Raw genomic sequence first — 23755 nt, 5'->3', positions numbered from 1 at the left:
CCAACGCGTTGCCTCACTTCAACTGCTTCCTTCTTCTATTGGCGTGATCTCTGGGTGTCTGTTGTCATCAACACAAGAAGAGGAGCGCTAACAGTGCGGAGGTGGCGTGTGTGAGTACACGACACGTTAACAACTCGCACACTCGTACCCGCAGAGGACCCTCCAACGCGTTGCCTCACTTCAACTGCTTCCTTCTTCTATTGGCGTGATTCGCTTCTTCTTTCTATTGCGTGATCTCTGGGTGTCTGTTGTCATCAACACAAGAAGAGGAACGCTAACAGTGAAGTAGTGGTAGTGTAGAGTGGTAGGTGCATGTGTGAGTACACGACACGTTAACAACTCGCACACTCGTACCCGCAGAGGACCCTCCAACGCGTTGCCTCACTTCAACTGCTTCCTTCTTCTATTGGCGTGATCTCTGGGTGTCTGTTGTCATCAACACAAGAAGAGGAACGCGCTAACAGTGCGGAGGTGGCGTGTGTGAGTACACAAACACGTTAACAACTCGCACACTCGTACCCGCAGAGGACCCTCCAACGCGTTGCCTCACTTCAACTGCTTCCTTCTTCTATTGGCGTGATCTCTGGGTGTCTGTTGTCATCAACACAAGAAGAGGAACGCTAACAGTGCGTAGGTGGAGTGTGTGAGTACATGACACGTTAACAACTCGCACACTCGTACCCGCAGAGGACCCTCCAAACGCGTTGCCTCACTTCAACTGCTTCCTTCTTCTATTGGCGTGATCTCTGGGTGTCTGTTGTCATCAACACAAGAAGAGGAGCGCTAACAGTGCGGAGGTGGCGTGTGTGAGTACACAACACGTTAACAACTCGCACACTCGTACCCGCAGAGGACCCTCCAACGCGTTGCCTCACTTCAACTGCTTCCTTCTTCTATTGGCGTGATCTCTGGGTGTCTGTTGTCATCAACACAAGAAGAGGAGCGCTAACAGTGCGGAGGTGGCGTGTGTGAGTACACAACACGTTAACAACTCGCACACTCGTACCCGCAGAGGACCCTCCAACGCGTTGCCTCACTTCACACTGCTTCCTTCTTCTATTGGCGTGATCTCTGGGTGTCTGTTGTCATCAACACAAGAAGAGGAGCGCTAACAGTGCGGAGGTGGCGTGTGTGAGTACACGACACGTTAACAACTCGCACACTCGTACCCGCAGAGGACCCTCCAACGCGTTGCCTCACTTCAACTGCTTCCTTCTTCTATTGGCGTGATCTCTGGGTGTCTGTTGTCATCAACACAAGAAGAGGAGCGCTAACAGTGCGGAGGTGGCGTGTGTGAGTACACAACACGTTAACAACTCGCACACTCGTACCCGCAGAGGACCCTCCAACGCGTTGCCTCACTTCAACTGCTTCCTTCTTCTATTGGCGTGATCTCTGGGTGTCTGTTGTCATCAACACAAGAAGAGGAGCGCTAACAGTGCGGAGGTGGCGTGTGTGAGTACACAACACGTTAACAACTCGCACACTCGTACCCGCAGAGGACCCTCCAACGCGTTGCCTCACTTCAACTGCTTCCTTCTTCTATTGGCGTGATCTCTGGGTGTCTGTTGTCATCAACACAAGAAGAGGAACGCTAACAGTGCGTAGGTGGAGTGTGTGAGTACATGACACGTTAACAACTCGCACACTCGTACCCGCAGAGGACCCTCCAACGCGTTGCCTCACTTCAACTGCTTCCTTCTTCTATTGGCGTGATCTCTGGGTGTCTGTTGTCATCAACACAAGAAGAGGAGCGCTAACAGTGCGGAGGTGGCGTGTGTGAGTACACAACACGTTAACAACTCGCACACTCGTACCCGCAGAGGACCCTCCAACGCGTTGCCTCACTTCAACTGCTTCCTTCTTCTATTGGCGTGATCTCTGGGTGTCTGTTGTCATCAACACAAGAAGAGGAACGCTAACAGTGCGTAGGTGGAGTGTGTGAGTACACGACACGTTAACAACTCGCACACTCGTACCCGCAGAGGACCCTCCAACGCGTTGCCTCACTTCAACTGCTTCCTTCTTCTATTGGCGTGATCTCTGGGTGTCTGTTGTTATCAACACAAGAAGAGGAGCGCTAACAGTAGGTGGAGTGTGTGAGTACACGACACCTTAACAACTCGCACACTCGTACCCGCAGAGGACCCTCCAACGCGTTGCCTCACTTCAACTGCTTCCTTCTTCTATTGGCGTGATCTCTGGGTGTCTGTTGTTATCAACACAAGAAGAGCAGTGCTAACAGTGCGTAGGTGGAGTGTGTGAGTACACGACACCTTAACAACTCGCACACTCGTACTTAGCCTATTATAGTAATAGCTTATGTATACAAATACATTTGATATATAAAAACCACTATTTGGTTACAGCACATAAGTAAATATACTATAATTTAAAGATCAGTTCGGCAAAACGACACGAAATGCATCAAACATATGTTAGGAGTGTATCAAATGGTAATAATCAGCTTATTATTTAATCCATGTAATAAAACACTTCCGTTCAGTTATTTTACGTAGGAAAATAAACTTGATATCATTAAGTTCTTAAAAGTAGCTCACATTCTATTATTTTATTATTTGCCTGTAAAATTTTCATTTCTGAGCTTTTTATGGCTTGAAATAGTTTATGACCTCTATTTCTAAACATTATATGATATTCGTCTGAAACATATTTAAAAAGCGAACTCGATTAATCGAAAGTTTTGCTAAGTTTATTCAATTTAAATATATATGTTGTTGTGTTTACTAAGAAACAAGATTAGACGAGCAAGCAGGACTAAGCAAAATTTGACTATACTTTGTATGTCATCTATTAATAATTAAATCAAATCGTGGAATTTTAGAGAGTAAATTGTGGACAGGCTGTAGAATATCATAACAATAGAATATTTGTGTTAATGTTGAGATGAGCTCCAGTTAACCTTCTCTTAGTGGAGCGCTTGGAGTTATGTTCGTCTGAGAGACAGAAAAAAAAAGATCCAGGAGTCAAATCTGTGACGGAGTCATATATCCGACCTTGCATAAAGAGGAAGTGAACTGCACCTAATCTCAACACTCACATTGAATCAACCCATACCACCATAGATAATTTATTTAAACGTCAACCCATTTATAAAAAACGTAGACCATAATGTTTATTGCACGCCCAAAACACAACCACAAATCTTTTGATATTTTTTTATTATTTATACATGTTTTTATAAACATCAGTAAAATTGTGTTTCAAATACTTCTAGAAAAAGGCAACATTAAAAATGACATGTTTATTTTGTACTACTGTATAAAATTAAATGTTTGGTGTATCGAGAAATTGGCAAAACTATAGGAATAAGATCTGAATATTTCAAATGCTTTATATAAATGAATGGGAATACGAACTACAGGATGTATTTTTTAAACATTTTGAAACTAAAATACAGTTTTAAAATAAAACCAAACCAAATTCAGAAACCTTTAAAAAAGCTAGAATAAAAGGAAAACGTAATAATGGTTTTCAATACAAGAAAATGAAACCTACGAGTATTAATACACCAGTAAAACTACACAATTTACGACGCCATTGCCAAACACAGCAGTATACGTTATAGCCTAATAGAAAATTGATCCAGAAGTTAGATATTATATTGAATTTATTAAGTGTACAGTTTTAACCAAAATGACACATCTCTGTTTAGTGTCCCGAGTACCATCGATTAATGTAGATTATTACACTGTACGAGTATAATTAGCTATAGAATTACCATGGCTAGAACTTTAGTTGTTTTAATGTACAGAGCATAATATAAAATACGCACATTGTTTTTTATACTGTGTTGTAATTAGGAATCAAAATTAAGATGTTTAGAGTCTGGACCACTGCCGTGAAAATTACTTTGACTGTAAATAAATGTATAAATTTTACTTTAGTCGTTGAATTAATCACGCAGTGAATCTTGTTCTGTTCCTTAATGTTGCTCCATGTCATGGTAAACATGATATTTTGTAAACCTTCGTCTGAAACCTCGACGAATCATCTTGTCGAAATTAATCATTAGACATAACGCAGTTTTGTCCTCCATCACACGTATATTTCACATTTTCTGCAATAGAGGTGCCATCCAAAGAAGTCTAAGAAATTAATATGTTCTCTAGTTTTACTATGCTAATTTGTAGCCCCGGTATTAAATGGGGAGCTCTTTCCCAGCAAGTAAATTTGAGGATATTATGCCTCATTCTTACAGGATGGCTTCTACATTGCCTCTCACAGTCACTCTGGACACTAATATGAACAGAGAGTTATCTCTTAGTATACTTAAGGTAAGTAATGGTCATTGTAAGGTAACTACATGTCAGTAACATTTCTGCTCGTTGTCATAGTTGTCATATATCCAAGTCCTCCCAGAAAAGTGTCATCTGTATTCTTAAGGTAAGTGATGGCCATTGTAAGGTACAATATGCACAAGGTACGATACGTACAAGTCAGTAACATTTCTACTCGTTGGTCATAGTTGTCATATATCCAAGTCCTCCCAGAAAAGTGTCATCTGTATTCTTAAGGTAAGTGATGGCCATTGTAAGGTACAATATGCACAAGGTACGATACGTACAAGTCAGTAACATTTCTACTCGTTGGTCATAGTTGTCATATATCCAAGTCCTCCCAGAAAAGTGTCATCTGTATTCTTAAGGTAAGTGATGGCCATTGTAAGGTACAATATGCACAAGGTACGATACGTACAAGTCAGTAACATTTCTACTCGTTGGTCATAGTTGTCATATATCCAAGTCCTCCCAGAAAAGTGTCATCTGTATTCTTAAGGTAAGTGATGGCCATTGTAAGGTACAATATGCACAAGGTACGATACGTACAAGTCAGTAACATTTCTACTCGTTGGTCATAGTTGTCATATATCCAAGTCCTCCCAGAAAAGTGTCATCTGTATTCTTAAGGTAAGTGATGGCCATTGTAAGGTACAATATGCACAAGGTACGATACGTACAAGTCAGTAACATTTCTACTCGTTGGTCATAGTTGTCATATATCCAAGTCCTCCCAGAAAAGTGTCATCTGTATTCTTAAGGTAAGTGATGGCCATTGTAAGGTACAATATGCACAAGGTACGATACGTACAAGTCAGTAACATTTCTACTCGTTGGTCATAGTTGTCATATATCCAAGTCCTCCCAGAAAAGTGTCATCTGTATTCTTAAGGTAAGTGATGGCCATTGTAAGGTACAATATGCACAAGGTACGATACGTACAAGTCAGTAACATTTCTACTCGTTGCTCATAGTTGTCATATATCCAAGACCTTCTAGAAGATTGTCATCTGTAACCTTTTTGTGAATTGGTTAATGGGATCTTGTTACAGTATCTATGAGATAACTTTCTTTAGGTGAACATGTTACGTTTATCCTGTCCCGTTGGTAAATGACGGAATTTTTAAATCTCAAATACCTTAAATAAGTTATAGTAGTTTTTAGAACCCCACAACTGTGCGATTTACATTGATTGGCTTTCCTATAGGGTATATAAAACCTTGTCTATATACTAGTCCAATCCTAAAATATTAGTGCGGGAAAATTGTGAGGCAGACATTTTATTTAAAATAAATTCAATTAGATAATTACGGAAATTCGGTAGACAAATATTACAAAAGATATAAACACCCTTGAATTCTAGGATACAACTTTTTCAATTTTTAGAAAAATGCGTTTTTTTCAATGAGGTGAGGAGTAGTTATTTTATTTATTTTACCACTAAAATAACTATTTCCTTACCACTGATTTATTAACTATACTGATTGCCACTTATACTCTGGAAATTGATAAGGAAACTATTAGATTTAACAATCCACAACTTAGCATTTGTTGGGGATTCCTGACTTTGGAGGTCCTATTTTGCAGATACCAATGTGGGTTGACACATGGCAGAGAAGTTCGCAAGATGACGGGCCAACTTGAGAATTCAATCTCACAGAACGATGGCCTATGGACAACTTCCATCTCAGGTTGATTTCAGAGTGATCAACAGACTCCCGGAGTAGATCAAACAACTGGCAACAGAGCTTTAAAGCTCAATCAAGAGATCTTTAGTATCGAAACCGTTTTATCCCTAAGATGAGTTCCATTAGGCGACGCTAAAATCGATAAAATGTTTTCTTAACTCAGATGCCTAAATGAATAAAATTTCAATGTTGACAAAATGGCGTCTGTTGACAGTTTTTAAATTAAAATTACAAAAAAGGCGTATAATTATAGAAAATGAATTAGACACTAACTATTAGAGTAATTCCATTACAATTGCTACGATACTTGTTTCAACGAAAACCGTCAATGCGTAAGCTCGCTTTAACGTCCACGACCACTTAAAAGGCATGCTTTTACTAGCCGTGAGTAGTAAAACCTTTTGTCTTTTGATAGGCATCAGTTGTATTTAGTCGGTTATACAAATTTACAAGTACCAAATATTTTTTAAATGTCTATAAAAACTCCAAAGGTACTTTTCCAACGAACTCCGTCTAAAACGGATACGTAAAACAGCTGATGCCTATCAAAAGGCAAAATGTTTGCTACTCACGGCAGGCGTACCTTTAAAGTGGTCGTGCTCGCTTACGCATTGACGGATTTCTTTGAAACAAGTAACGTTGGAATTTTAAGGAAGTTTTAAAAATATTTGGTGTCTAATAAATTGTTTATATCTATATGGGGTGTTTTTAAAAAATTGGGACAGACGCCATTTTGTTAATATTAAATAAAATCCTACAACCATTTTAAAAATTTAATGTCATCTATTCAAACCTTTGTGCTAAATTTGGTTACTTTAGCTTAAGTAGTTTTAGAGACAGCATGTTTTAATACAAAATACTAAATAGCGGCTAGTGGCTAAACAACGAAAAGAAAAAAAAATGTTTTAATTGGAATTATAAAAACTATCACCCACAGAAGTTAGTGATACCCTGTTATGAACTTGTACATAAACTATATGGCTGAAGCTTGCAATAAAAGTGGAAAATGTATTATGCAATAAACCAAAATTAATTTGAATTAGAATATCAGCTACAAAAAGAGATAATAGAACTCTTATTTTACCTTCCTTACACTCCAAAGGGTTATTATATTTCCATATTCTGGACAGCCAGTCTTAAGAAGGTGCTAAGGTCATCGAGTGGCATCCACAATCCTTAACAATGGCACCCATGACAATTTATACAAATTCAATTCAGCTCATTAGCGAACACTTAGGAATTAATACAACTTAGGAATTAGTTCTCATAATTTTAAACTTCCATAGACTGTGACCGAAAATTAACAATCGTCTCGAGAATTTCAAAAGTATAGTCATTTAAACTTGGAAGAGGGCCACATCTATTGCATATCAATCTACATCAGATCTACATCAAATGGGGCAACGTGTTAAACACATTAAGATATCATAATGCTATTGCAGTCATTATTTGCAGATAATCAACTGATTAGAGGTGTAACCCGGCATGTAGCATTAGTAAAAGTGTTGTCAGTGTTGTCACGTATATGGAATATATGTGCATGGCACATGAAATAGTTTTTAGTTTACCACACTATTCAAAGTAAATAAGTAAAGTAAATAAGTGTCATTGCAAGTCGAAAAACGGGTGTCACTAACTCATATTTATTAGGACTGTTTTTAGGTGGAAAAGATGATGAAACCTAGAAAATAATTATAAACTTTGAATACCATGAAGAGATCTAAACGTTACAGCAATAATGCTAATAAGGTAATTTTATTCATGACAAGCTAACTTTAATTGTAATTACATAAGTTATTGGTGAAACAATTGTATCTAGCTTAAAATGAGAACCTTAAAACAGTTTTATTAAAAACAGCAAATTTAATTACTATAAAATTAAATTATATACGTGAGTAATACGGTTACGGTATATAAGTGATCGTCAAGAATACTGTTATAAGGAATCTTAAAATTGTGTTTCATCTTATATATTAATGACAAAATCAATCACACGAATCATGATTACATTTTTATTACAATGATATGGACAAGCAAAATTTAAATATTCCTGAATCGAGTGCGTCAGAATCTAACGGAAAATGTCATTGACTGGTTCACCGATCATTACGGTTTATAACAAAAATAAGTACACAACTTCATATAAATAAGATATGGTTCTAAAATAAACATAATTATGAGATTGGTCATATAGTAAAATTTTTAAAATGATTAAGTAGTTTAGCAGTATAATATAGTGTTCTTAATACTACCATCATAAATAAAAATAAGGATGAATAGTTGATAATACATACTCAGGCTCCAAGCAATTACGATTTACATAAAATATCTCAGAGGCAGACTGGAACAGAATGAATCTTAGGGCCGAAGATAAGCAGTGAGGGAAAGACTAGTTTAAAACATGTATTAGCCAAATGCATTCAAATAGAATCTTCGTGCCAGATAATTATAAATTGTTTGTCTTCAAAGCAATCAGACCAATTATTTTCATCTCTATTAAATGCCTCAAAAGTATAATTTTAAAGGGATGGTAGTCAGGTATCGAAATTTTGTAATGTAAACATCCATCGCGTTTTATATATTTTCTAATTACTAATATCAGACATTATACAGTTGGATGATATTTGAAGCGAACATCTTATAGTCCACTGCAGTTGTGTATTATACTTGTCAGCGATATTTAAAGTTTAACTGTGAAACTCTGATGCTTATTATTAACATCAGTAACAGACGATGATAAAGAGTTGATAGTTGAGGATAAACATTTGTCACTGGGCATCGTTCATATCAGTGATAGTAAAGAACAAACGTTTAAGAGCCACTGCGCATCATTCATGCCAGTGATAGTCGGAAGAGACGTTTAAGCGCCGCTGTGCATCATTTATGACAGTGGTAGTTGGGACAAAAGTTTAAGGGCCACTGCGCTTCATTCATGCCAGTGAGAGTTGGGACAAATATTTCAGATCCAATGAGCATCATTTATGCCAGTGATAGAATAAACATTTTAGACCCACTGCGCATCATTCATGCCAGTGATAGTTGCGAACAAATCAAATCATTTTTATTGCATCGACAATTCTTAAATTGTATGGCAAACGTCGTGGGTTTTTTTAAATTTCTGACATTCAGTCAGTTTTCTAATTGGCCTCTGGGTAAGGCACATTTAATCATACAAAATAAAGTTGTTTCAAAATGTAGAGGCACAGCAGAGTCAACAGATGCTTCCCTGCACGACTCTCTAAATTTGATTGTGGCGATTATTCGAATTTCTTTTTCTTGGAGTCTGAATGCTCTTTGAAACTGTGTGTTTGCGCAAGCTCCCCAAAGGACCACTCCGTAGGCCAGATGGGGGTAAATCAGTCCATAATACGCCGTAATCAGTACCTCATTCGGGCAGTATTTGACTAAAGATCTCAGAACCAAAATACCTGAGCAGACTTTGGCGCAAACATACTCAATATGCTCATTCCAAGTCAGCCCTTTATCAAGGTGAATTCCTAGGAATTGTAAAAAGCTGACTTCTTCCAGTGTGAGGTCATTAAAAAAATGGCAGGCCCACACTGGTTGCCAGCAGTGCGCAAGGCAATATTCAAATCGTTGGTTTTTGAAGAGTTTGTTGTAAGATTGAGGCTGTGGAAGTATTGGACACAGTTTGTTGACGTCAAAAAAAGCCTGTTGTTCCAAAACTTCACTTGATATTGCATTGAAAAAGAGAGTCGTATCATCAACAAACGGTACTAATTTTTCATGCAGAAGCGATGATTTTACATCGTTAACGTAAAGCAGGAAAATAACAGGACTGAGGATGTATCCCTGAGGGACTCCGTAACTCAGTTCTATTTTTTTGGACGACTTACTAGATATCTGGACAACTTGGGATCTGTGAGTTAGATACGAGCTAAGCCATTTAAGAGGCAAACCTCGAATACCGTGAGACTCAAGTTTGTCAAGCAGTGTACCGTGGTCAACGCAGTTGAATGCTTTGGACAGGTCTAAGAACACACCCATTGTGTGTTTACGACATTCAATCCCCTCTACAATCATATCGACAAGACTCACGACTGCGTCTGTTGTCGATTTGCTCTTCCTGAATCCAAAGTGTTCACTGGAGAGCTGATTGCATTTGTCCAAAAACTGAAGCATTCTTATAAGACAAAGCTTTTCAAAACTTTTGCTCAGAACTGGCAAAACTGAGACAGGCCGATAGTTAGTGATTGAAGCTGGATCGTCCTTCTTGAAAATTGGGACAACTTTAGCAATTTTCAGGAGAGAGAGGAAGACTCCTGTTTGGAATGAATAGTTTTACCAATTGAGTTAAAGGTCTCACTAAATGCTTGCAGCATTTTTTATGAGCCATGGGGAGATTAGATTGAGGTCATTCGATTTTTTGGCTGGGAGCTGCTGAATAATTCGGTGAAGCTCATCCTCAATTACAGGAGCCAACGCCATTAACGATATGGGGCTCTGTCTTCGCGAGGGGCGGACTTGAGGTTCAGATGGGCGAGGACCCTGCCCACCAGCAACGGATGCGAAAATGCCGTTGAACTGATTGGCAATCTTATAAGATGTTTCAAAATAATCGCTTTTTATATCGTCTGCCCTAATAGTTGCAGTCGTGCCGGGTTCTATTCCAGGGTTATGGTATCGCCTTATATTTTTATCTTACCCGCGCCCTCACGGTACGCTGGTAGAGATCGAGATTATAAGCAAGGTTAAACGTAAGTGAACAGAAAAACTCAGACTGTCGTTCAGGGCGAACTCAGTTATTCGTCCTCTTCAATGGAACGATATCATCACAGTTTTCTGTTCTCTATTTCGCGACTTCACATAAATAACTGTTAATTAGAACTGTCAATACCCCGTTCTAAAATATGACGTTTAGAATTAAATTCTATCGTAACGACGAATACTCACCAATTATTTGTACGTAAGAGAAAAACAGATTTTAAGATCGGTGGTCCGCGAGATCTTCTATTCCACAGCCGTTGACTCGAACCGGTCCTTGTATCGTCTGCTAGTTTCTTCTGTGTCTGTTGTTGTGCTGTGTTAAGCTGAGGTTATGTTTTGACTTTAAAAATATCAAAATACAATATTAAATATAATCAAACCAAACAAATTCCTTCTTTAAACTAATAATACAAACGTTATCACATCAAGTAAACCTGAAAGCAACATGTCATTAACTACGATACCTTATTAGCTGCTCCTAACCTATCCTACACACCAAATTGTTAATTTTAGGAATAGGATACCATGCTTATGCGGCTTATAGGATGCAAAATATACGTTTGCAAACTAGGGAAGGTATTGAAGGGTAGTAGAACCTATATTTAATAGATACACTACTATCACTAACCGCGATAACCTATAAGCTGCTCTTAACCTATCCTACGCACCGAATTATTAATTTTAGGAATAGGATCACAAACCTATGCGGCTTATAGGATACAAAATATACGTTTACAACCTAGGAAAGGTAGTGATGGGTAGTAGAACCTATATTTAATAGATACACTACCATCACTAACCGCGATAACCTATAAGCTGCTAATAACCTATTCTACACACCGAATTATTAAATTTTCTTAATGATTACAAATCATGGTGACTCACCAAATAGATCATATATGGCGACTGTGTAATCTCTGATACCGGGCTCCTCTCCTCGACTCGATTTCACACAACGACGTCAGCAAGCAAACTCCCCGTCTCTTGTCGGGTCGGCTGTATAAGTAGACCGCCAGCCAGTCATACGCAGAAACGCGTTTTCGTCAGTCGTTAATGATGCCCCAAATTGTTTTTTAAACTTTTTTGGAAGAGAGAATTGATTTTGAGACATCATATGCTTTTGCGGCTTGGATTACTTTCCTGTATATGTTTTTTATAAATCTTGAAAACATTTTAAATTGTCCGTTTGAAGAGTTTTTGTAAATTTCAGAAAAGAATTTTAGTTTCTCTCTAGAAACCAAAATACCCGCTGTAATCCAGTTTTTTTAAATATTTTTTCGCAAACATTGATTGTTTTTGTAGGGCAGCAGATGTTAGGGTGGAAATTTATAGTGTCGTTAAACAATTTAAATTGCTGCTCTACGGGTTGAAATGAATTTATAAAATCCCATCTTTCTTTGTTGAGGTGAGCATTGTTTTCTGGCCTTAGGTCTCTTACTGATTCCTTAATTTTGGGCTCCCTTGTTAATTGTACGCCGCTAATGACGGCTTCTTGGCCGTAGTGGTCTGAAATAGCTGTATTCACTACAGACACTGCGACACTTGGGTGGTTGGTTATTATGTTGTCGATAGCCGATTGTGTTGTAGCCGTCACTCTCGTCTGGCGTTTTGACTAGCAACTCCTGGTCAAATGACCTAAGTAAATCGACCAATCAATCGAATTGTGAAATGGTGAGTGTTGTCCAACGCGTCAATTTTGAGATCCCCCATGACGACAAATTCTTGACGTTGGTTAGTCAGGCATGTCAATAATTTTTCGAATTTAGAAACAATTATTTCTTCATTACCACTAGGAGACCTGTAAATTCCGATCACGAGTAATTTTGATTGTGTCGTTTGAAGTTTGATCCCGACTGCTTCAAAATCTGTTTCGGTTGATTGTTGGATCGGAAAAGGTGTAGATAACAAATTTTGTTTAAGAAAAATAGCAACTCCCCCTCCTTTGGAGTGGTTTCGAGAAAACGCGGAGGCCAATCTGTAATTTGGGATTTTGCACAGTGCGATGTTCTCCATGTTGAAGCCGTTTTCGGTTACTACAAGCAGATCAATTTACAGATCCTCGCACATAAGTTGGATTTGGTCCAGTTTGAGTTTGAACAAACGATTAAGTGCTGATGCGCATTATTCATGCCAGTTATAGTTGGGACAAATATTTCAGACCCACTGCGCATCATTTATGCCAGTGATAATTGGGACAAACATGTCAGACCTGCTTCGCAACATTCATGCCAGTGATAGTTGGGACAAATATTTCAGACCCACTGCGCATCATTTATACCAGTGATAATTGGAACAAACATGTCAGACCTGCTTCGCATCATTCATATCAATGATAGTTGGGACAAATATTTCAGACCCACTGCGCATCATTCATGCCAGTGATAGATGGGACAAACGTTTAAGAGCTACTGCGCATCACTCATGTCACTGGTCAACTTAAATCCGTCATAGTTACTTTTGAACGTTAAACAATATTGTATAGCAACAATCAGTCATTAGCCTATCCGTACATTCACACATACATTTATACATACAAAATTTCCTCATCCAGACTAACCTGCAATTCCTTTATCAGATCCTGTTAAAACCTGCTCCGCTTTTAATTACCCAGGCGACTCTCAATGCACTCACCCTATGAGTAAAAAGCGCCTCACACAAATACGTGTTTCAGACAAGATCCTCATGAAGCCTTTCGGTCAACATAACACCAACCTGCGATGCCAAATGTTGTGACGTCACCGTCCGATGGAGTTTACTGCGATAGTTGTCCCTACCTCTTGTCTTATACTGGTGAATGTTCCTTATGAGTAAAAAGCGCCTCACAAAAATACGTGTTTAAGACAAGATCCTCATGAAGCCTTTTTGCCAATATAACATCAACCTGCGATGGCAAATATTGTGACGTCACTGTTCGATGGAGTTGACTGCGATAGTTGTCCCGGCCTCTTGTCTCAAACTGGTGAATGAACGCAGCCACTTCGAATGTACAGGCAGGATAAAGTCAGTAACCGAGCTCCCTGAATGCATCTCTGAATGACTATGTGCTATTTAATTTTAAAACATTCGCACAACTCTTTTTGAAGGCGAAACACTCTTTATACTTTGTTGTTTGCATAGCTGCCCCAGACTCTTACTTCATATGCTAGGTGTGGATAAACAAGGCTACAATAAGCCATTCTTAGAATATAGTGAGAGCAGTATTTTGAAAAATTTTGCAAAGCATACAAGTTTTAAGTTATTCTGGAACAAACACTTTGAACATTATTCTTCCCGGTCAGATCCTTCTAGGAACATCCCTAGGAGTTTAGTGGAGTCAGTTTTCTTTAAGAGCTTGTCATCCATCAGGAAGCAGGTCGTTCGCTCCCTTCAAGCTGTCTTAAAGAAAAATAAGTTGTGTTTGAATTTGGACTGTTTGTTTTCAGATTGATTTCATATAAAAATTGAATGTATGAATTCACTGTGAGAAATGAATTGATTTCAAACTTCTGCACAAATGCAGAGAGTCGTATTGTCAGCATATTGAATCACCTTTCCTTTCTGGAACGATGAATTCAGATTGTTAATTTAAATAGTAAAAATCACTGGCCCAAGGATCGATCCCTGAGGGACGCCATTTGACATGAAATTTGAGACCTGCTCACACACCGGTCTCTATACTTCAAGTAGGAGGCGATCCACCTGTGCGGCAGACCTTGTATTTCACATGTCTCTAACTGATGCATCAGTTATGATGCACGAAGTCAAAACTCTTAGAGAGATCGAGGAATATGCTGAGCACCTTATCTCGTCTCTGTAAACCATCGACAACAACTAAAAGACTTGAAACCATATCAATTGTTGATTTGTTTTTCTGGAAGCCGAATTTTTCAGGCAAAGTATGTCAAATGTTTCCATACAAATCTGTAGTGGATTCAAAAATGCCTTTTCATAACTTTTGCTGAAAATTGGCAAACTAAGATTGACTCGTAATTTGTAGTTTAATAACGATCTTTTCTTTTGAAAATCGGGACAATTTCGCTGTTTTCAAAATAATCATCCAGATAAACGTCAGATTGAAAATAAGAATTTACCACTTTTGCTAGTGGAGTCAAGAAGTGCTTGTAGCATTTTATTGTATTGACGTATCATTGTTAGATTTTAGAGCTCACAAAGATTTGTTTGAATTTAGTATTTGCATAATACCAACCATCTCAGCTTCTCCGACAAGAGTCAATACCATAGACGATACCGGAAATTTTCCAGAAATCTTTTGGAATATTTCATTGTTTGTGTTGAAAAAACGAATTGATAAAACTTTTCACAATACATGGTGTGTAATCTATTCTCATGTCGCTTACTGAGTGCTTTGAGTTTTCTGTAAGGAAATGAAATATTTCGGTAATAGAGAAAGTTTTCATTGTACATTTCATTACACAATTTGAGATTTTAGAGCTCTTTTGACCGTACTTCTGCAAGATTGGTCACCGGATTAAGTCTATTAATCACAATCTCCTGAGCGAAGTGATCAGAGATGGCAGGATTGAACACAACAACGTCAACTTCGGAATGTTGGTGATAACGTTATCGATGGTTGTACTCATCGTGGCGCATACTCGTGTAGGAGAGTTCACTGACTAATTTAGACTAAAATAGTGTAGAATATCCCGCACCCACCGTGAGTGGGGGTCGGTATGGTTCAATGTGTTTATATTTAGATTGCCAATTAAAAGAAATAGTTGATTGTTTGAAACAATTTGTTAGCAGGCGTTCTATTTTGTTTCCAAAAATGATGAAATACAACTGCGTATTGGTATACCCAACAATATTAACTTTTCCGGATGAATCTAAATTGAGTGTAATACCAGCTGTCTTAAAATCAAATTCCAGTGTATGAACTAATTTAATTGTTTAAAATTTCAAGGGGATTCTTGCAAAGATTTCCACACCACCTCCCTTATACGCAGGTCACGTTAAACGTATGGAAAATATGTGCGAATTTATAATTTTGAATTTTGTTAAATGCTGATGTTTCCAGAGAAAACAATATTTTGATACTACAATAACATCAGGTTTTCGCTCATCGCACATGAAGTTCAACTCTTCTACCTTACAGATAACTGACCGTTAAGATGAATAATTTTGAATTTCGAAATTTCTTAGTCAATTTTGTTCTTTACAACAAAACCGGATCGGATACCATTTTGTTTTTTTTATTCGTAATGGGCTCTTGGTTTTTTTTTCAAAGGAAAGCGTATATTTTTCTTCAGGTGTACAGGCGAAGTAACCTTGATAACACCGGTTTGACATGCTGCAGGACTGGCGGGCGGCTCACAGGCTATAACAGCAGCAGGTAAGGCAGCGGGCTGTGTTAGAGATAATTCAGACAGTCCTGTAGCAGTAACCAAGCCCTCCGCTATTATTGATATCGAGGAGCTTGAGACCTCTATGTAGAACTTGGCGAGAATGGTCCGCTGGTTCACAGGATGGCTAACGGGCATATCGTGACGATAAGGGATCGTTGCCAAGATGACATCGGCCGAACTCAATCGAGCGGTGACACTTTCCTCCAGGCGATTATCAATGTTGTGTGACTCGCCGGCAGCGATGACGTTGGTTCCGGCGAGCAGGATGAAGCAGCTGGTCCGCTGAAGAGTTTGGCCCCCGGCGTACACACTTCATTCACTTTGCATGGCTGTCACCGTTAACACAAAATTCCTGAAGGACACTAACTCTCGTTTAATTTTGCCTTTTAATTTTTCTTTATACCGCGAGAAGACTTCGGAGGGTGATAGCTGGATGATTTACTATTATTGCAGGTTGATGTATAGGGAGTTTTTGTTGAACTGTAGTAGTGGTTGCGATGGTCTTGGGGACGGGTTGCTTCTGGTTTGGATTTTCGAGAAGTTCAAATATATTGCTAGTCATAATAGGTAATACTTTTATCACGATGGACAATTCAGTCATCCTCCGCAGGGAAACCCCTGTGTCCCTCAGACTGGTGACGAGGTCGTGAGTCTCTGAGCACTTTGGTAGCACAAAACTGGAGGTCAACGGTGGCTCGTACTGAACAGTCGTCCTCGGACTAGTGACAAGGTCGCGAGTCTCGGAGCACTGTAGTAGCAGATAGCTGGTGGTTAACTGTGGCTAGTACAGAACAGTCGTCTTCAGACTGGTGACGAGGTCGCGAGTCTTGGAGCACTGTGGTAGCAGACAGCTGGTGGTCAACGGTGGCTCGTACTGAGCAGTCATCCTCAGACTGTTGACGAGTTCGCGAGTCTCAGAGCTCTGTGAAAGCAGACAGCTGGTGGTCACCGGTGGCTCGTACTGAACAGCGCAGTCTCTTATATGCTCCTGCTGAAACTCTGACAACGAATATCTCACAACAAAAATGTCATTTTTATGGCAACTGAAGAAACCTTTTGTCCGAATTAATTGTCGAATCGACGATGCTCATCGGTTCGATATTAAGTTGCCTTACGTGCTCCTTTAATCTCGAATTTGTAGTAGCGAGAAGGACGGGAATGGTTGCAGCGGCCGGGGTCGGGTTCTCTCCCGTGAACGTGGACTGATCGATCTGGAGGACCTGGATGGAATGGCGCTCAGCGCAGGTTTTGGCGCAGGCAGACGGAGAGTCAGATGCAGGCAGCGAGTCAGATTCAGGCGGCGAGTCAGATGCAGGTGACACAGCGGTACTTGCAGACCGAGTCATGGACTCGGTGTTCACCGCTGTGTTTTTGATTGCATACAGTCACTGTCGTTTTATTTGAACCAGTAAGTTATTAACGATGCACCACAAATTATTCCGAGATGTTTCCATTTTTTTAAATTCAATCCTGTCTGTATTTAAAATTGTTTAAAGGGGATAAGCAATTAAGTGAAAAGAAACAAAAAAAAACTAAACCAGCGATTCCAACAAGTGTTTCATTAAGTTAATTCAGGGTTTTCAACCACTCTTTGATGTAGATCGACTCTTTCAACCGAAGATCGTCAGTAGAAGCCAAATAATTAACTTGCCGGTTCTCAATTTCAAAGTCCACATCTAAGAAACGACTCCAAAAACAACTTGAAACAGAGAATTGATGGCAACAGATCGTCTGCTTTACAACACTGACAGTATGACAAACTGGAGGCTTATCTACTGCCCCATCTAACACTGTCGAACAGATACTGTACTTTTAGTGTTATCTCAACTTCTGACTTTGACAAAACTTAAGCAATTACGAAATTTATTTTATCTGTGTTTTTACATCTGAGATAAAACTACTTTAAGTGCACCTCTAAGAATATATTACTTATGACAATTAACATTCAAGTAACGCTCACACTATGAGATAGTGACTCAAGGTATTGTAATAAATATTAGGTATATTAATTTTTAATGTTATTAGAGATTATGATAAATATATTATGAAGTTGCCTGACCTCCCTAGAAGTGATATATTAAACCGAATCTGATTTGTAATAATCAAAGCTTTTAGGAAAACCACCGGCGAAAAGAAATGCATTAAATATTAGAAGATTCAAAAAGGTACCTATGAGCTATAGACACTGACATTTCATGTTTATAAAATTCCTCGTAAACCTATTACTAAAAGGTTAGTTCTGCTTTCAATTCACTTAAATTGTGCTCAATGATTTAACACGTCACGTATTTTCAAAACTGTACCATGTCTATACTTTGAAATCGAAAAAACCAAATTTGCAACTTAAACCTTTTATGCTTTAGTAGTATTATGCAATAAAACGGAAATTTATGGTGTCACTATTTTATATATTACGCAAAACAAAATTGAAATTGTTTGCGATACTGGAGGATTATCATTGACAATGTACAGTAAAAGTCAAGTTACAGCAAACTTCTGACAGTTTTGTTAAACATCGTATTAATCCGACAGATTAAGCTGGACCTATTATGATAAGAAAGATCAGTTATACCTGTACCATAAAATACCCGGTAAGATGTTTGATAAACCACATACTTGACCACTGCGGTGTTGAGGTCTGTTCAGGAGTAATGTAAAAATAATTCAAATTAAGTTCAAGTCAACTTAATAACCAATTTAAATGTCTTTGTTAGAAGAAAACATTCAAATGGGAAATACAAAAGCTGGACAGCACCTGAACTGCCTTAAATAGGCATATCAGGATGCATACTAATAATAACGTTTAGAAAGTAATTGAATACAAAATCTGTAAATAAACTAAAAAACTTAAATTTGCATTATTTATGTGTGTTTCAGAAAGAAAATACGGGCGGTGGAATAAGCTGATAATAATCAACGGATTTAATCTCTTGAATCTAATTGAAGAATAAATCATATAATGGAATTCGCCTACTCCACTAGTACAAAGCATTGCTTCTTATTTTTAATGATTACAGGGAAAACATTATTACTTTTCACCACATCCATTTTAGGAAATAGGCACGTTTATTCAGAAGTCGATCCTAATGCCGATATTTCAAGATTGGAAAAGATAACATTAAAATTTTGGAATGAAGAGAGAATATTCCAACAGTCAATAGATCAGCGTTCAGAAAAAAATAGATTTGTGTTTTATGATGGACCTCCGTTTGCTAACGGACGTCCTCATTATGGACATCTGCTGACGGGCTATGTGAAGGACACTTACGCTCGCTACCAGACGATGCAGGGACGAAGGGTGGATCGGAGGGCGGGTTGGGACTGTCACGGTCTGCCGGCGGAAATGGCCACGGAGAAGGAACTCAACATTTCCGGTAAGATGGACATCGAAAAGTACGGGGTCGCCAAGTTCAACAAGGGCTGTAGAGAGACGGTGCTCAAGTACGTGTCTGCCTGGGAGAGCTACGTGAACAGGCAAGGGCGTTGGATAGACTTGGAAGGGGCCTACCGGACCATGAGTCTGAAGTACATGGAGTCGGTCTTCTGGGCATTCAAGCAGCTTTACCAGAAAGGGTTGGTGTACGAAGCCGAACGGGTGGTGCCATACAGCTGGGCTTGCCAAAGTCCTGTCTCTAATTTTGAAACTAGACTAGACAATGCTTACAGATTAAAATCTAGTAAAGCGGTTACTGTCAGTTTTCAGTTACTGAATAAGCCTAAGAGGTTAGAGAATCTCCAGCCACCATGTAAAATGCTTGTGTGGACTACGACCCCGTGGACACTAGTCAGTAACCTAGCGCTAGCTGTAGGTAGTGATGTCACTTACTCGGTCGCTTGGATACAACCATCGTACGGTCGCAAAACGCCACACACGCTATATATTTTCGCAAAAAATTATACTGCTAAATTTGAGAGCATCTGTAATAAAAAGAACTTGGACTTTCAGAACCTCGGAATGGAATTGAATCATCAAGATCTTGTAGGTCTTCGATATGAACCACTTTTCCCGTATTTTAATGGAACAAGGAATGCGTTTAAAGTTCTTGTAGCAGATCATGTTACAGCCGAAGAAGGAACAGGAGTGGTTCATATCGCTCCTGGATTTGGCGAAGAGGACTTTGAGTTATGTAAAAAACAAGACATAGCTGCTGTCTGCCCGATAGATAGCGCTGGTAGATTTACTGATACTGTGGGTTTTCTGAATGGGACTCACGTTTTTAGTGCAGAAAGTGAAATAATTAAATTTTTGAAGTCGAAGAAGTGCTGGTTTTTTAGCGAACAATATTCACACAGATATCCGCATTGCTGGAGGACTGATACTCCACTCATATACCGAACTATGACGTCTTGGTATGTGGCGGTGACAATACTGAGGGCAAGAATGACAGAACTCAACAGACGAGTCAACTGGGTGCCTAATCATGTCAAGGACGGAATCTTTGGCAACTGGATCCAGGGTGCTCAGGACTGGTCGATTTCGCGTAACCGATTCTGGGGAACACCGATACCCGTATGGAAGTCCGATAACCCAAGATATCCGAGAGTCGATGTTTATGGTTCTTTAGACGAGATCGAGAAAGATTTTGGAAAAAGATTAACCGACCTACACAGGCCTTTCATTGACAGTTTGACAAGACCTAACCCTGACGATCCCAGTGGTAAGTCTGTGATGCGAAGAGTAAAAGATGTTTTCGACTGTTGGTTTGACTCTGGTTCCATGCCCTTTGCTCAATATCACTATCCATTTGAAAATAAACATACCTTTGGCAATAACTTTCCAGCCGATTTTGTTTCTGAGTACATTGCCCAAACTAGAGGTTGGTTCTACACGACGTTCATTCTGTCAACTGCGTTGTTCGATAAAGAGCCTTTCAAAAACTGTGTCAGTCACGGTGTCGTGCTTGACCCTAAAGGCAACAAACTGTCTAAGCGCCATGACAATTACGTGGATCCAGCCGTGCTGATGACCAAGTACGGTTCCGACGCACTGAGGTTTCTCATGCTCTCTAGGCCAGTGGTTATTGGTGATAATATTTTGTTCGATAAAAACGGTAAATGTGTAGAAGAGATTCTGAGGATTGTACTCAAGCCTATCTGGAACAGTTATAACTTCTTCACTCTTTACGCCAACTCGGACGTTATTAAAGCTAACATATCATCTGATCCCAGTATGTATCGTAACACTATCGACAAATACATTCTTTTGAAATGTTTTCAAACAACTGAAATGATCAAAGGCCATCTCGATAAGTACGACTCTCAAGAAGCGTGTAAAGTTTTAAACGATTTCTTTGATGTTTTAAATAACTGGTACATAAGGTGTAGCCGAGATCGTTTTTGGAAAAGAGAGCACGACCAAGATAAATATGATACCTATAATGTTCTGTACACAGTATTCAATTACATCTTGAGAGCTTCAGCTCCGTTATTGCCTTTTCTCACGGATGCTATCTGGCGGGGACTGGTATTTCCTGAAGCGTCTGTGCATTTGACGATGTTTCCAAGTGTCCAAAAGATAGATGAAGGTCAAATTATTGTGAAAATGGACTTAGCCAGAGGAATCTGCAATGCTGCAATGTCCTTGAGAAAACTACATAAAGTCCGTGTTAGACAGCCTCTAAGAAGTATGACAGTATTTCACAGTAAATTCAGGAACTTGCTGGATGATGAGTTTCAGAAAATTATTAAAGATGAAACAAACGTGAAAGAAGTACTTTTGGTGGAGAGTTTTAATGGGATTGCAGATATCCAACTTCAACTGAACTTCTCAATGGTCGGGAAGAGAATTCCCAACAGTGTAAAAAAGATAATTGAACTTGTTAACAATAACAAATGGAAGAAAAAAAGTGATAATGAAATCATTATCGGAGATAATAACGAAAATTATGTAATTTTTAAAGAAGAATACGAGTTGAAATTGAAACCAAAGGATAAAAATGTTTGTTTATTTGACAATGGAAGAGGAGTTTTAAAGCTCAACCTGGACTTAGACCACGAACTCGTATTGGAGGGTCATGCCAGAGATGTTGTCAGAAAAATCCAAGATACGAGAAAACAGGCTGATTTACACATATCAGACAAGATACATGTAAAAATTAAAACGGAGGAAAATGTCATTAAAGAAGCCATTGGTAAATGGATGGACTATATAAAAAACCAAACTCTTTCGTATTCTTTGGCAGTAGAAAATAATATAGAAGAAGATCTATTTTCAAGACAATATGATGGTATGTTGGTAGCACTGCGCGTGTACAACGACATCCAATAACAAAGGGGCTATGTAAAGTAAATTTTTATTTTTAACAAGAAATTTTGTAAGCAACACCATTATATTGATTGGAAGAAGATAATCGGTTCCGAATGAAAACAGATAATTGAGCATTGCATTATTCAATATTTGTTTAATTTTGTCATTTGTGCTAATTTGTATTCGTTTGTTATTCTTATTCAATGTCTTGTACGACCACGAGTACAAAGGTAACAATAAAAGCCGTGTATTACTGTTTAACTTCATTAACATAAAACACCAAGGCTCAAAGTGCAACCAAATACAAACTTTAAACCTTTACGTATATTTCGATATAATTGACACTAAAACAGTTTTCTAAAATATGTTAACTTGTTAATAAGAACTATGATTTTTCTTTAAAATTGTATAACTATTTTTCATGACAGCAACCATTGAAATGTTTGCAATAAACGACTAATAACACATTGTATGGCATTATTGAAAACTATTTGTCACAATGTAAAGGTAATTTGTATCATTATATCCGTTAAAACATGTTTTATCTCTATGTTACATATCCTAATCTTTAACTACGGCAGCAGTGTTTTGAAACTATACAATACTAATCGTTGTAAATTTTGTTCATTTTCTTGAAAATGTTATCTTTAGAATCATATTAATCAACCGATAATATGGAGTATCGAAGGACTCAACGAAGGAGTTTTCGCAAACTCAGATGAATGGACTGCTCTTTTAATTTTGACCTTAAAATCAATAAAGCTCTTCCTTGAACCAAGAGGAGTCTATATAACAAATGTTAAGTGTCCATAACCTTAAACTCAGTTGATCTTCTTTTGATCACTAGTTACTTGTGTACTAAGTTTCAAGTCTCTTTGAAGAGTTGCCTGATTGACAGTATCGAAGGACTCGACAGGACTCAACGAAGGAGTTTTCGCAAACTCAGATGAATGGACTGCTCTTTTAATTTTGACCTTAAAATCAATAAAGCTCTTCCTTGAACCAAGAGGAGTCTATGTAAGAAATGTTAAGTATCCATAACCTTAAACTCAGTTGATCTTCTTTTGATCACTAGTTACTTGTGTACTAAGTTTCAAGTCTGTATGAAGTTTATGAGAGTCGACTGACTGACAGACGAACACACGGATCACTGTCGGATCGTTAATAAGCCGTGATGCTTGAAACAAGCGATCTAGACTTTCAACTACTAACACTTACCTGATCCTGATTGAGATGACAGTTCTGGATACATCAAAACATATTCAACGGCTAATAAACCAGGGAAAACACAATTAACTAGGGGTTGAATTAAATTTTATACTCCTTGTACTAATTCCAACTTAATTGCTATGTATGCATATATAAACAGTAGATACGTTTTAGTATGCTGTACTATGTTAAACATAAAGAAAGTGCCAACTATTTTTTCTGCTCTGAACCATATATTTT

At 38.4% G+C, this 23755-nt stretch overlaps 2 protein-coding genes across 2 annotated transcripts in view; one reads left to right on the top strand and one right to left on the bottom strand.

Moving 5' to 3' along the window:
• Positions 1-7367, bottom strand: part of LOC124359068 (octopamine receptor beta-1R-like) — a 104759-nt gene extending 97392 nt beyond the window's left edge. The window contains exon 1 of the mRNA XM_046811476.1: positions 7074-7367. The gene's annotated coding sequence lies outside the window, so the exon portion shown is untranslated. The remainder of the gene's footprint in view (positions 1-7073) is intronic.
• A 68-nt stretch (positions 7368-7435) lies between these two features.
• LOC124359067 (isoleucine--tRNA ligase-like) lies at positions 7436-22776 on the top strand. Its single transcript, XM_046811474.1, has 2 exons — positions 7436-7738; positions 18937-22776. The coding sequence occupies exon 2, from the start codon at positions 19019-19021 to the stop codon at positions 22325-22327; it is 3309 nt and encodes a 1102-aa protein (XP_046667430.1). The 5' UTR covers positions 7436-7738; positions 18937-19018; the 3' UTR covers positions 22328-22776.
• The last annotated feature ends 979 nt before the right edge of the window (positions 22777-23755 follow it).

The sequence above is a fragment of the Homalodisca vitripennis genome, chromosome 4 (genome assembly GCF_021130785.1).
Source record: "Homalodisca vitripennis isolate AUS2020 chromosome 4, UT_GWSS_2.1, whole genome shotgun sequence".
Taxonomy (NCBI): Eukaryota; Metazoa; Arthropoda; class Insecta; order Hemiptera; family Cicadellidae; genus Homalodisca; species Homalodisca vitripennis.
This window is presented reverse-complemented; position numbering and strand designations above follow the sequence as displayed.

What these genes read in the sequence shown, in the direction of transcription:
- LOC124359067 (XM_046811474.1), top strand. Translation starts at nt 19,019, where the DNA reads ATGGAATTCGCCTACTCCACTAGTACAAAGCATTGCTTCTTATTTTTA.